The 15,955-nt window shown below is 41.3% G+C and overlaps 1 protein-coding gene across 1 annotated transcript in view; it reads right to left on the bottom strand.

Moving 5' to 3' along the window:
- The window catches only part of impact (impact RWD domain protein), a 110,773-nt gene that overhangs the window by 91,658 nt on the left and 3,160 nt on the right, over nucleotides 1-15,955 (bottom strand). The window contains exons 2-5 of the mRNA XM_084308808.1: nucleotides 2,851-2,979; nucleotides 2,712-2,764; nucleotides 2,547-2,609; nucleotides 2,303-2,388 (exon numbers count right to left, since the gene is read on the bottom strand). Coding sequence (XP_084164934.1) covers nucleotides 2,303-2,388; nucleotides 2,547-2,609; nucleotides 2,712-2,764; nucleotides 2,851-2,979 — 331 coding nt within the window. The remainder of the gene's footprint in view (nucleotides 1-2,302; nucleotides 2,389-2,546; nucleotides 2,610-2,711; nucleotides 2,765-2,850; nucleotides 2,980-15,955) is intronic.

Below are 15,955 nucleotides of genomic sequence, written 5' to 3' on the forward strand. Positions count from 1 at the left end.
TTCTCTGTCTCTCTCTCTCTCTCTCTCTCTCTCTCTCTCAGTCTAATAGGCTACTATATTACTAGGCCAATAGGCTGCTCTTGCTTACGTAACACATCTGTCCTAGAGTTTAACTCAATATTATTGATGACAGTCAAAGACAATACATAAGATGACGGGTCAAAAATCAGGACAATACCGGCTATCCCTCTACGGTGTGTGTGTGTGTATGTGCGTCCGTGTGTGGTTGTGTCGGGATTCATACACCTATACTGTCAGCTGTCAAAGAGGGACACTTAGAATCCATGTGCGTCCGTCTTATTATAATAATAGTCTGGCTCAGTGAGAATCGTACGTTTCCTGAACACGTCTTGCAGAGGGGGAGAGAGAGGAGGAATGACAATTCCCACAACACAATTGCAACTTTCATCCGGTCAATGACTCATATCCTCAGCTCTTTATTGTAGGTAGTGTATATATTAAGTTCACCTCTGTAATATACCCAGTTCATACGGATGACAGGATAGATACAGTAGGGACTGTACTGTAATAAAGATACTGTACCATCTGCCTGAGCCTTATATAGATGGAAGGAAACCACTAATCACACACACACACATGCAGAGAGAGAGAGCGAGAACATGACACTAGAGAGAGACACTAGAGAGAGAGACACTATAGAGAGACACTAGAGAGAGACACTAGAGAGACAGACACTAGAGAGAGACTAGAGAGAGACACTAGAGAGACACTAGAGAGACACTAGAGAGAGGCACTAGAGAGACAGACCCTAGAGAGACATTAGAGAGAGACACTAGAGGCAAACACTAGAGAGAGAGACACTAGAGAGACACTAGAGAGAGGCACTAGAGAGACAGACCCTAGAGAGACACTAGAGAGAGGAACTAGAGAGACATACACTAGAGAGAGACTAGAGAGAGACACTAGAGACAATAGAGAAAGGCACTAGAGAGACAGACCCTAGAGAGACATTAGAGAGAGACACTAGAGGCAAACACTAGAGAGAGAGACACTAGAGAGACACTAGAGAGAGACACTAGAGAGAGACACTAGAGAGACACTAGAGAGACACTAGAGAGAGAGACAATATAGAGAGACACTAGAGAGAGGCACTAGAGAGACAGACACTAGAGAGAGAGAGAGGCACTAGAGAGAGAAACACTAAAGAGACACTAGAGAGACACTAGAGAGAGAGACACTAGAGAGAGAGACACTAGAGAGAGAGAGAGAGACAGAGAGACAGAGAGACAGAGAGACAGAGAGAGAGAGAGAGGACCTACGTCAAAGAGAACATTACACCCCTCATAACAGAGACAGAGAGACAGAGAAACAGAGAGAGAGATAGATAGAGAGAGAGAGACAGAGAGAGAGAGAGAGAGAACCTACGTCACATGCACACACGACACACCCCTCATAAATCAACGTCACAATTTCATTCTAGTAATGAAACCCTTACTAGCTTCATGTGGGGATACTGTGATTGAACTTGCAAATCCCTCCCCTTTTCCTCCTCTCGTCCAATGTCCTGTCTCCTGCTGTGCCACATGTCCTTCCCCCCTCCTAGGCCCTCCCCCACCCCTCCCTGTGCGCGCAAGGCGGCGGCCGATAGATTGATGGGGGGGCGGGGAATGTACATATTATTTCTGTATGAGAACAGTAAAAACAAAATCAAAGATGCTAAGAGAGAGAAAAGGGGAGGGGGGAGGGGGTATGTGGGTATACGTATAATCTTGTGGAGAAAAGGAATTAAGAATAACTGACGACAATGAAAACCTGAAATGTGTACTGTAAAACCCAATAAAAATATTGTACTAAAAAAAAAAAAAAAAATGTATATTATGCATAATTGAGTTCGGAATTTTGGCGCGGCCCTCCAAATATTTTCAGTTGCTCATTTGGCCCCCTGGGAAAAATAATTGCCCACCCCTGTTCTAAGGGGACATTTGTATGGCAGGCCAAAGGAACTCTTTTAGACCTTATCTGTACACTTGCTTGTCTCCGGGTGTGTATTTAGCTACACTAGCGTATTACTGTCATATATCTAGTGTAGTTTTACATATACAGCCGGGGGACCAGCAATCTGTACACATGCCTGGTATTGACCATATTCACACGGTGGCCATTTTGCTCTTATGTCATGCTCAGGTTGGGATTCGTTTTGGGTGGAAAGGAATCCCAACCTGAGCATGACATAAGAGCAAAATGTCAGCCGCATGAATATGGTCAATTGACACAGAGTGCTCTCAAAGGTAACAAAAAAACACAATACATATGCATCTGATAATTCTTCTGTACACCTCACCTGTCTCTGTGCTTTTGGATCTCTCGATGAGAAACTCTCTTATTCTTTCTACCCAGAGGTAGAGAATGCTGTCCCCGACATGATCCCTGTTGAAATGAAGATATACTTTCCTTGTGAGGGTCTATAGATTCTAGGTCTATGGATTACAGTATGAAAAAACACACTGTGATGATGTTCGACACGTCAATCACACTGAATTTCTCTGCAGTACCTGACAAAGTCAGAGAAAATGAAATGTACTCACACATAAAGCTCCTCAAGGCTGTTGGACAAACTAATCCTCTCCGGGCCTCGCAGCCAGGCTGCACTACAGAGGAGGAGAATGACGAGTGGGTTATGTGTTGGTGGTGCACTCTGTGAGTTCAGTGTGTGGATATTAGATTAATCTCAGAAGACAAAACGGACTTACTTGATTTGATAGATGGGGGGTGCTGCGCTTGGATAATCAGGTGGGAGAATTATCTGATAATTTAAGAAATATAGATAATTAGTTTAAAAACATTTGAATACGACCAATTGCTGGAAATTATATAGGTTCATCTGTTTACCTGTAAACATGCAGTCAGTTTTGATTCCTCCAAATCGTTTGATATTTTGATGCAGAATATTCTGGAGGCTTCATCAATAACACACCATTCATCACCGTAGATGGAAGAAAGGGCCTCGACTTCTTCAATCTACAGTAAATGAGACAAAACAATAACACCGTCAGACAACAGAAACACCATCAGCAGTGCACCATCAGCACCATGGTGACCTTCAAGTCACTGCTTATAGTAGGGGTGTGTGTATCCCTGTATCACATATCAGTGTATGGTGATACTCCACAAGTCCACGATATTTTACCAATTCGAACTGCCCGATATTGTGATATTTTTTATTGTACTGTGTCTAGACCTTTAGACCTGATGTGAGGTCTAAGTTTTTAAGAGTATTTAAGTGACCTTAAATAAATGTTCAACCAAAAGTCTTTGTCTTATCTGTACTGTCTTTACTTTCGTTTTTTTTTCTACATTTGTTTACCTATAGATCCTGTAACTGCAGTATATTGCAGTTACTATCACGATATATCACAATATATTGAATTGTAACCCCTGTATTGTGTTTGTAATATGTATCATATTGCCAGATTCTTGCCTATACACAGCCCTAGCTTATAGTCAGGCTTTATCATGATGACAAAATACTACTATTGTGAGGAAATCACCAGGGGCCTCAAAATTCAACTTGATTGTAATTATACAATTATATTTATATAGAAGACTTTTGTGAGAAAGAACAGAACACACTGGAAGAGGTATAAAAACTTTGGAAGAATGCTCATCTTAATTATATTAATTCTCCGAGCTAATGATAAGGTGAGTAAGATCCTGGAGCGTACGATCCAGGAGCAGGGTAAAGTTGGTCTTTAGCAATTGGGAGTGAGCAATAGATATACCCAGATAAGTAAATGTATAATTTGTGATCTTAAACGGCAAAAAATGAAAAGAAACCTGGCTGGTGGCCACAGTGTTAACTCATTGGGCCCATACCAGAGATAAATTGGGTTATCTCGCCAACCGTTGAGTTCCAAAACCAGAGAATTCTCTTTGATATTTGAAAATATCTCTTTGATCTTTTTCCTTTGATCCCCGTTCTATACGGTCAGCCGGAGCTCCCTATGTCTCCCCGGCTCATCTATCTACGTTACAATACTATTGTCTCCATAGCTATAATACAGAACACACAATGGGTCTGCAAACATCGCTAAAATGGTCAATAACGCTGGCGCCAAGCAGTACAGATGGGGAAAGTGGGTGGCGCCCAAAGAATTAATGCGTACGGTTTTCACTTTTATCAAGATTGAGCTTATACCCTAAGAATTCACCAAATTTCCCAAGTGTGTCAAGGATATGTGGAATAGACAAGAGAGGGTCAGATACAAAGAGGAGGATATCATCAGTATACAATGAAAGTTTGTGCTCCCGCCTCACTCCAACTATCCCTTTAATATCTGGGCAGTGTCGAATGGAAGTTGCCAAGGCTCCATCACCAAAGCAAAACGCAGTGGGGATAGAGGGTACTAGGGGTGGGGGAAAAGATCGATACGTAGTAGTATCGCGATACTTTGCGTGGCGATACTGTATCGATACAGGGACGCCAAGTATCGATATTTAATTATTCATAAAAATTTGTATTTAAGGAAGTTGCATTGTTCATTTCAATACCTGTAATAGTACAGTAGTCCACACACACGCACATGTGCATTCTAGGGCTGTCTTAAATACTTCGAAGCTTCGTTCGATGGCACGAGCTTCGAACATAAAAAAAAAATCGAAGTTTAAATTAAAAAAAAAAAAATCTCCAAAATCTTGCGCCTACATTCCAATTAAAACGAAAGTAAGCTGCGCCTTCCCGCCTCCATTCCAATTAAACGAAAGTAAGCGGCGCCTTCCCGCCTCCATTCCAATTAAACGAAAGTAAGCGGCGCCTCGACTCCACCTCTCTACAACAAGCACGTGGAGATTATCTGTGTTGAAAACAACAAGGACATGTGCAGCAGACATGTTGACGAAGAAGCGAAGCAATGCCGTTTGTTATTTAAGACTATGTCGGACAGATTTGTGTTCATTGTGCTGCTTTTTTAAAGTGTCCCGACCCATATAAAAATATGTCTTAATAAAACGTGCTTAATTAAGTCGAATTCTGCCTTTGTCTCTATCAACTACATATAAATATTTATATAATTGTTTGCTTGATAGACGAAGGTTGCAACATAATTATGTAATGTCATGTCGTTGCTGTGAGAGCAGCCCCACTGCACCCAGGCAGCGCAGCCGAGTGAAGTCACAAAAGGGGCTACTTAATTAATTAATCCAATCCACTTTATTTATAGAGCACATTTAAAAACAACAACGTTTACCAAAGTGCTGTACAAGTCCCACAACATAAGAAAAAATAAATAAAATGTAAAAAAAAATATTATAATTAACACATCCCACGCCGGAAACGGCTTACGACGTGTTTCAAGTTCATGCGAATTCTGCCATTCCACGGCGTATGACGTTATTGAGATCATATTTCATTTTTTCGCCATGTTATTCATAATTCCCTCACGGAGCCTGGTCTGATGCAGTGGGAGCCTGCACAACTCTGCAACGCTTCAATACTGCCGCCTGGTGGATGATCGGCAAGTTGCAACCGGAAGTGGATCTCTGGAGATCTCCGGTGCATCTGGCAAATGCGTCCGGCACTTGCATATTGTTGCGGGACTGTAGACACACGTCCGTGTGTAGCGATCGCTTCCATAACGCAATAATCGATACGATTTGGGCGTTTATTATGATTATACAAACCGGAAATGGATTTAGGAGATCGCCGTCAAATCCTTTACCTTGGCATAATGATAACACATAAACATTCTAATCTCATAGCGTTCAACTTCACCCCTCTACTGGAGCGCACCAAGCAGGATTTTATCAGATGGTCGTCACTTCCTTTATCACTTGTTGGCAGAGTGAATACTGTGAAAATGAACACATTACCGAAATTTCTGTATTTATTTCAAAATATTCCAACCTTCATTCCAAAGTCATTTTTCAAAGCCCTCGACAGGGCAATATCAGATTTTATTTGGAATAAACGCCCAGTCCGAATAAATAAAATGGCCCTCCAGAAACCTAAATCGCAGGGAGGCTTTGCACTACCCAATTTCTTGGCCTACTATTGGGCTGCAAATATTTCACAGCATTCTCTATTGGAGTCATTCCCATTACGGACTCTGTCAGTGGGTACTGGCATGGGTGGACATGGAAAGGGCATCTTGTTCTAGAACATCTTTGCAATCCTTAGTTTGCTCTTCGCTCCCAGTCACAACCGCCCAGTACACCAACAACCTCTTAGTACAACACTCCCTCCGGATCTGGTCCCAGTTCAGAAAACACTTTGGTCTCTATGCCATGTCACCATCGTCACCTGTCCACAAAAACGTCCTTTTCCCTCCCTCTATGGTGGATGAAACCTTCAGCAACTGGTTTAAGAAAGGCATTCTGAGCATTTATGATTTGTAACAAGACAGTTCATTTATGTCTTTCACACTTACCAAAAACAAATTTTTTCAGATATCTACAGATACATTTTGTTAAGAGCAAATTTGCTCAGTTCCCCCATACACCTCCAAAAACTGTGATCGACCGCATCTTGGAGGTGAAGGTTGCAATCAAAGGCTCAATATCTAAACTATATAACATCATATCCCTTTCCCTACCCTCCTCAGTATTGGCTATAAGACAAAACTGGGAGTCCGATCTAAATCATCAATTTACAGACAAAGAATGGGAAAATGCTCTTGCCCGAATACACTCGTCTTCAATATGTGCCCGCCATTCACTGATACAGTTCAAGCTCCTCCACCGTCTATATTGGTCAAAGACTTGCAAAGATAAATCCTGGCATGGATCCCACATGCGACCGGTGCCACCAAGCCCCTAGCTCACTTATTCATATGTTTTGGCATTGTCCAGCACTGGCCCCTTTCTGGACTTCCATTTTTAAATCTTATTCAGACATATTTTTTATGAATATTGACCCATGCCCTCTTATTGCATTATTTGGTCTGACACCGGAGAACGCTGCAATATCTATTGGGCAATCCAATGCCATGGCCTTTGCCTCACTCATTGCCAGACACCTCATCCTATTCAACTGGAAGGCAGCCACTCCCCCCTCACACTTACACTGGATGAGGGATGTTATGTCTCTTATACATATAGAGAAAATCAGATTTACAACACAAGGCCACACAGATACCTTCCACAAAACATGGCAGCCCTTCCTATCATTTCAAAACCCATATGACTCCTTCTAAACTTGGGACCCCATGACCCCCCTCCTCCTCCTCCTATCTACCTTCCTGACACTGCTAGCCTACGTATGGCTGGGGAGATGGCATTGTGGTGGTCTGCTAAGGGTGTTAAATTTACTTTCCATTTTATTTGTTTTACCATCTGGAAATTACGCTACTAAAATGGAGAGTATCGCTTATATTATATATTATTATTACGGTCTTTCCTATATATATATATATATATATATATATATATATATATATATATATATATATATATATATATATATATATAAAAAAAATATATATATATATATATATATATATATATATATATATATATATATATATATATAAAAAAATATATATATATATATTTTTTTTTTAACTTAATTTCTTTTTGCGTAACTTTGTCTGTCACATCTGTATTTATGTTTAATTATTAAATCTTTTTATTTTTATTTGATTTACATTTTTTATTTTACATGTATGTTTGTCGTCGCCCTCACTGGGTGGGATGGGGTGGGATTAGGGGATAGGAATGGGGAATGGAAGTTGTATAATTTGGATAACTGAAATGTATAAATATGTACTAATTCTTCCAATAAAAAAAGATAAACCTAAAAAAAAAAATAAGTGGGATCTTTTTCCTCCAGTCTCATCGTCGAACGGTAAGAGGACGCTGACGTCATTTTCAGCGCGTTTGTTTATTATTATCCATGCAAACTGCTCTGATCAATATATCACCCATACTACATAAAGCATTTACTGACGATCTCGGAATTATAAACAACCCCCCCCCCCCCCTGTTCATCCGCGCATGATAAGTCATAACGTTTAGGATCATGTACAGTTGAAATTTTTAATATAGCGTGTATCGCCAACAAACGGCATTTGATCATCTATATATGCGCTTATGCCTATATCTCACGTTCTAGGAATTACTGCAGAAAACGATAAAAACATTTATATTCTAGATGGTATTTTCGTATGAATCTATGAATGAAAAAGTAAAACGTTCCTACATCCTAAACGATAGATAATCGATGTTGAATGGGCCATCGTAATGTCAATTTAGCAATACAATTTAAAAAGTTATAGCCCTGCAAAGAAGGTAAACATCTCCATAGGCTTAGACTGGTGGCAGTGATCAAACATTGATGGATATAAGCGTGGCAGGGAATGTGTTAATATTTTTTTTTTAGCTTCGAATTAAAACCGAAGCTCGGCCCCGAAGCTTCGATTGCCAAAAAAAGCTTCGAAGGTCAGCCCTAGTGCATTCAGTTAAGTTGGAATATGACTGTAATACAAACAGTTCAGTTTGTCAGGTACATGCAACACAGATTACAGTGTTTACATCTGTCTGCTTGAGAAAATACCATGTTCTGCAATAAAAATTATTGAAGTGAGATGAACAGACTGAACTTTATTTTATTAGATAAAACATGTTGACAAAGTTTTACTTTGCAGTTGAAAAAAGGTAATAAATTAAATTTGATAAAAAAAAAAATCCGCAATACTCAGTGTATCGCGATATATTTAGTATCGCGATACTATCGTATCGTGACGCAAGTATCGCGATAGTATCGTATCGTGAGGTCTCTGGCGATTCCCACCCCTAGAGCGTACCCCTGTCTCATCCCGCGCTGAAGGGGAAAATATGTTGAGTGTACATTATTTGTTCTAACTGAGGCCACAGGGGAGGTATATAACAGTCTAACTTACCTAGGAAATAAAAGCATCACCAAAGCCAAACCATCGGAGAGTGTAAAACAGGTGGCCCCATTCTACACGATCGAAGGCTTTCTCAGCGTCTAGGGACATCAGTACCTCTGGACGCTGTGTGGAAGTCGCCGTGTACAGGATATTAAACGCACGCCTAATATTGAAGAAGGAATGTCTGTTTCTGATAAAGCCAGTTTGGTCCGAAATTAATAATAGATGGCAGAACAGATTCAAGGCGGAGAGCTAGCACCTTAGCTAAAATCTTAACGTCAACATTAAGGAGACTTATTGGATGATAAGAGGAGCAACAAAGAGGATCTTTGCCTTTAACACTTTCAATGCCGGAGCTCGGTGCGAGCTTTAGTGCTTCCTTGCCACCACCCACTTCAATGATAGAGCTCTCATATTTGCAAACGCATAAACTTGGTCAAGTGGTAGGGCCAAGGGGAGGAATGGGACACAGCCTAAAGGCCCTCCCATAGTCGAGCAGACCATACACGGAGCAGACTCCCGCGGGCTCAAAGCTGACCCAAAGGGTACTCAAAGCAGACCCACAGCAGAGTCCAAGTGCGAAGCTCCTATTTTCAGACGTGCGGACGTCCGCGGCGCCCACTTGGTGCCACACAAACTGGCGCGAGGTGTAAACTGGCGCGAGACATGTAGGAAATTGGTCCGCGGAGATCCGCTCGACTATGAAAGCTCAAAGAGTCCAGTGGACCTCCGCAGAGTCCAGTCCGTGTACAGTCCGCTCGACTATGGGAGCACCTTAAGACTCATCAGACAATAAAAGTAAGTTAAGCCTCCAAAGGGATCTATTTGGCTTATGGCTGGGGAAGGCCAATTCCAATGTTAAAGGGGCGTGATCAGAAATGACTATACTATTGTAAACACATGACTGCACCAAGGGAAGTACGGTTTTGTCCAGGAAAAAGTAATCTACTCACGAAAAAGTATGGTGGACGGGTGAAAAAATTTCTATTCTCTCTTAGTTGGATACAGAAATCGCCACGGATCCGAGCACACAACTCTAGGAAACCCTTTAAGTGCTCAGATGTTTTAGAGCTGGTAGTTCTCCTACTAGAGGATCTGTCCAGTATAGGGTCAACCACACAGTTAAAATCACCGGACAGGATCAATTGGTGGGTGTATAAGTGTGGTATAGAGGACGAGTGACGGAGGACGACGCAGATGACAGAAACAGATGGAAACGGATGATCCGCCGTGGCGACCCCTGACGGGAAAAGCCGAAAGAAAAAGAAGATAAGTGTGGTATAGAAGAGAGAAAATTGGTCATAAATCGAGAGTCATCCCAATTGGGGGCATACAATACGCATGCAAGTAGTATCAGAGGTGTGTAATGGAGCCTACCAACAACGATAACAAAGCGCCCATTATGATCAGAAATGATTTCAGATGCTACAAACGGAATTGACTTTTGAATTAAAATCACTGCTCTCCTAGCCCTACTCTGAAAGCATAACTAAAATACCTGCCCAACCCAACCACGCTTCAGATTAGTATTGACGGAAGTCCGCATATGCGTCTCAGTGAGGAAGGCTATATCTGTTTTCAAAAACTTGAGGTGGGTACAAGTACCCTAGTACGCTTAATAGGGTGGTTCAGTCCCTTTATGTTCCAGTTAGTAAAGTTAGTCAAACACCTAGTCCCGCTCAAGGAGGTCCCTGTATTAGCCATAACAGCCTAATGAGTTTATGTTAAACGGATGGAACATGGCACCTATCAAGTGTAATTTCAAGTGAACTCTGTGACTCTGGTGAACATAAAATACAAAGAAAATGAAAAAAAACTAGTACAAGTAGATGGTGTAAAGAAGTAGAACAGAGAAAACAAAAGTACAACATTTAACACAAAACACACATTAACCCCCCACCCTCCAGCACTACCCCATTCGAAGTGCATAATCCCCAGGGCAACTGGCCCAACTTCACTAGCTTGGGTTCTCTCTGGCTAACCTAAACCTACCCATAGCTAAGCAAACAAGAAAAAAAGAAAATAAATTGCAGTGCAGACAAAATATCATGCATTATAAAAGTAACAGAAAAGGCATTACCAGTCACTAGTGACATTTTGTGTTAACGAATAACACCATACGCTATAAAACATAGCAGCATGGCATGTGAAGGGACATGGTAAGAAAAGAAAGTAGGCACATACAGGCCTTCATAACAGAGAAACATTTTTATTCATCTATAGCCTACTGACCTATTATGTGGCCTATATTAGAACATTACTGCCAAGTCCAACAGTGAGCATCTGGCTCCATCTGCTGGACACCTGAACATGAAAACGATTTAACAGCAGGTGTCTTGAAACAGTAGGCTATAGTCAATAACAAACTGGCCTCAACAGTCAACACAGTAACCTCCCAGGCTATGTGGAGAGCTCAAAACAGAATGGCGCCTTAATCAGCCATTTCCTGACCAGAATCTTCTCCTTTACATAAGACATGGTCACATCAGGATCCTCAAAGGATTTCTCCACTCCGTTGAATGTGATCCGGAGTTTGGCTGGGAAGCGGAGGCCGAATCTGACGTTTGGAATGTCATGAAGAAGGCACTTCACCCCTGTAAAAGCAGCCTGCTTCTTGGCAACCTCTGGTGTAGGGCTACAACGATTAGTCGACATAATCGACGATGTCGATCATAAAAACTCGTCAACGCCGAATTTTTGTGTTGATGCGTCGTATAAATTCTTTTAAAAAAAATCTTTTTTTTTCACTACCTATCTTTGTGAAAGTGGCTTCTCAGCTCTGGTCCAGCTGAAGACAAAGCAGAGGAACAGATTGGACATTGAGCATGACCTCAGAGTTGCTTTGTCTACCATCACCCCAGACTTTGAGACTCTTGTCAGGAGCAAACAACATCCCCAGTTATCCCATTAGTTCCCTGGGATGTTAAGCTAAGAAATCTGCTAAGAAGGATATATTATTTATTATTATTATTATTATTATTATTATTATTTTATTATTATTATTATTATTATTATTATTATTATTATTTAATTTCATTGTGTTTTTAGCCCTAGTTGCACTTTTGTTGCAAGTTGCAACCCCAGTTATCCCATCAGTTCCCCCAAACTTACTGTCGGTCTGTTATGCTAAGCTAAGAAGTCTGCTAAGAGCCCGGAAAAGGAGCCGCGCCCACAGGAAGCAGAGATGGAGGGTGTGACAGAAATAATCGTTAGATTAGTCGACTAATCGAAAAAATAATCGACAGATTAGTCGACTACCAAAATAATCGTTAGTTGCAGCCCTACTCTGGTGCCAAGTCAGGAAAGATGAACACCCATTTCCCCTTGTAAAACAGCTGCTTCTTCTGACTCGAGTGGCGGAGAATATGATCCTTGACATGTCCATGATGTACTCGCATTATGAACGGCCTGGGTTTCTCTCCCTCCCATGGTTTCTGTGCCAGTGAGCGATGTCCCCCGGTCCAAACGTGGATTATCCTCGAGAGCTCAAATCTCCTTCAGTACAGCTGCACAGAACTGTCGCGGGTCGCCACATTCACTGCCCTCCTCAATTCCAACCAGGCGGATGTTCTGGCGACAGCTGCAACCGTCTGACTGTAGGCGTCCAACTGTAGTTTCCAGAGCCATGACTGACGAGCTCCATTCTGTAGCAACTTCCTCTATGTCATCAATGCGTTTAGTGTTGTGCAAGCTAGCAGACTGTAGACAACGGACGGTTGTATGTAGCTCTTGGCAGATTGAGGCTATTTCCTTATGGATATCCATCTTTGCTCCCAGGGTTTCAATTGCCGAAATAATCTTCTCCACAGACCTCGTGGAAAGTGCGTCAGTCCCAGACAACTCTTGGCTAACGTTAGCAGCCGTAGCATTAGCATGGCTACCCTTGACTCTGGGTTTGTCATGAGACATCGTCGTTTAGCGCATAAAAATTCGGTTCGCAGAATGTCAACAAACCCTATACAAAAGTAAGCATAGGTTTGAGTCAATCACATGGTAAATTAACTGCAAGTATGAAAGTTGTCCGCAGAGCTCAGGACTTCACAACCTGATAAGGCTGTCCCCGAAGCCTATTTTTGGGATTCGAACTTCGTCAGGGTTTTTCGAACGAACGTTCAAACCTTCGTTTTTAATTAAAAAAAATTTAAAAACAATTTTTTTTTATATCCTCAAACTAAATCCTCAATTTGAATAAAGTGATTAATCTGATTAAACTAGTCTTTATTTTTTTATTAAATCAACTTTCTTTAATGAATATAACTTAGCAGTTTTTTTTTAATACTATAATATTAGTGTAGCCTAATCTTTATCTGCAACTGTGAAGAAAAACCCAATTGGTTTACAGAATGAATAGACACATAAAATAAATATATAAAAAAAAAAAATTTTATTTTTTTTTATTTAGAATTCGAATGTTAACGTAACGAACAACGTTCGAACATTCGGGCTCAGCCTTATGACCTGACATGTCGAGCGCTAACAGGAAGACGACCAACCGATGTTTTTCATTATTATCCCCAGTCCTGAAGTAATGGATAAACTGCCTGGTAGATCAAACGTTTTAGTTGATACTACAAAGTAAAACTCCCCAAAGCTGGCCTGGCAACAGTGAAACACTGTAAAACACTGGTCATATGTTTCACTTTCTCTACTAGTGTCTCAGCTATAAAATTCCGGATTGAATCATATAACAACTAAAATCGTATAGATGGGGGGGATCTGTGAGATGCTTCCACCTGCAGAACCACGTCTCCAGCGGGCTGAGGATACCGCGGGCCAGGGTTAGAAATTAAAAAAAAAATTCAAGGGCTTTTTTTGCCCCCCTTAATTGATTTTCGGGGGCTTTTTTTGTATTTCGGGGGCACTGAATTTTTATGATAAACGGTAGGGGTGGGACGGTTCACAAAATGGACGGTTCGGTTCGTATCGCGGTTTTGGGGTCATGGTTTTCAGTTCCGTTCGATATACGTACATTTTTATAAAAAAAAATGTAACACTCAAATCTAAACATGCTTCTCATTTATTAAAAAAAAATAAAAAAGTTTACAGTGTTACAGTGTTTACAGCCTTAAATAATGTTTGGCACACAAAGACCGAACTGACTGAAAAATATAGGCTACATTTGTAGTATTAACTTAGTGCAAACAAACAATATGCTCAGCCAGCACTAGACTTTCCTTTCTTTAATATAAACACAAAAAAACAATGTCAACCATGTTTAAATTCCCTGATTGTCAGTTCTTAATGGAAAGATTCGTGTTCTGCTTGAAATTATTATGTATCTGTCTACATTTATTTAGACTAACATTATTTAAATATTGAGTGCAACTGTGGTGGATTACGTAATTCGGTGAGTTGGAACTATCTATGGGTGAGCACAGAAAGACTCAGAAGAAGCTTCTATCCCCAGGCCATCAGGCTGCTAAACGAACAATGAATGAACACTACACAACAACAACCACCAAACGCACATAGCACACACATCCACACGCACACACTCACTTTAAACAAACACACTGTAGCACCCACTCCACACACTTTATAGCACACACCCACTTTAAACAAACACACTGTAGCACCCACTCCCCACACTTTATATTTATTGATGAAGGATTGCACTACAACTCGTACACCTTACTGTAAATTGTACCTAAATTGTACCTCATCCCATTTCTGCTTTGCACTAGATAGTACTGTACATTAGTACACTGCATAGTATTGTATATTATATGGTAACTCAGAACATTGTACATATGTCTATACCGAACACTGTGACCTCATTTTCTTCTTCTAAATTACATGCTATATTATGTTATTTGATACTATCTTGTCTAGCACAGTCTCTGGAGCGTAACAGTAAGAAGCATTTTGTATGAAAGTATTCTGTACTTCTGTATGACAACTATTAAAGAAACTTGAAACTTGAAACTTGGGTTGGCGCCGGGTCCCCACGGACATTTTAGTGTCACGCACCTTAAGCTCAGGCAATGTTATTATCAGCTCCGGTAGCTCCGGTAACGTTAGGAGGTGATGGCATGCAGTGGGAAAGCGGCAATAGTCCCGGTTGGAGTTAGTAAAACACAGTTGTATGTTAGCCTTCTTGGATGTTGAATAAACGCCTATCATTGTCTTTAAACACCCCGCCTCTCAGACTCCCATTTCCTCCTCTGCTAGCTAGTAGCTACGGTAACATTTCGTTGACTGTATTACCTCGCGGGCTGATTCTATAGTTAAAACGTGCGTTGTGTTGTACAAACTGCTAACGCTATGGCAAGATGTGTGTATGCCTATGTAATGTTAATGGCTATGTTTTTAAAGTCGTAATGAAGATTGATTTAGATTGTGCTTGCCATTTGTACACAAACTGACTAGCACCTGGCTCAGCTGCAGTGCTGCTGCTGCAGCAGCCAGTGCTCACCTCCGCCAAATGATTTTTTTTTATTTGCGCGTCATCTGAACCGTACGATACACAGACGCGCCATTACCGGATAAATATATATATATAATTAGTAAACTGTCTGGGGCATTTTGTGCCCCCCTTAACTGATTTTCGAGGGCATTTTGTCCATTTTCAAGGGCATTATGCCCCAAGCCCCCGTTAATTTCGAACCCTGCCGCGGGCTGAGGATACCGCGGGCTGAGGACACTCGCTTCCATTGGCTGATTTGGGTCACGTGACCGTCCCACCCAATGGCTGAATTGGAGTGTTGCACTGCGGGCATTGGCTGATTTGGGTCACGTGACCGTCCCACCCAATGGCTGAATTGGAGTGTTGCACTGCGGGCATTGGCTGATTTGGGTCACGTGATTTGGAGCGGCGGAAAGGAACCAAAAAATAATAATAATAAACACTGAACAGACGTAGACAAAATGGGGGCATCTTTGGACACCCCTGCGACTTGTCCTTTGTGTAGTTATGCATATCGGGACCCGATCACGTTGAAGTGCAAGCATCGTTTCTGCAAGTTTCTGGAGTGACTTCGCGACCGGTCCGTTTTATTGTCCCGAGTGGCGGTGCAACACCTCGTACAAGATTGATTGATTGATTGATTGATTGATTGATTGAAAAGTTTATTAACAGATTGCAGAATGGGTACAGTACAGTACAGCTCAAT

The sequence above is a fragment of the Notolepis coatsorum genome (assembly GCF_963971535.1).
Source record: "Notolepis coatsorum genome assembly, chromosome: 2".
In the NCBI taxonomy this organism is placed as follows: Eukaryota; Metazoa; Chordata; class Actinopteri; order Aulopiformes; family Paralepididae; genus Notolepis; species Notolepis coatsorum.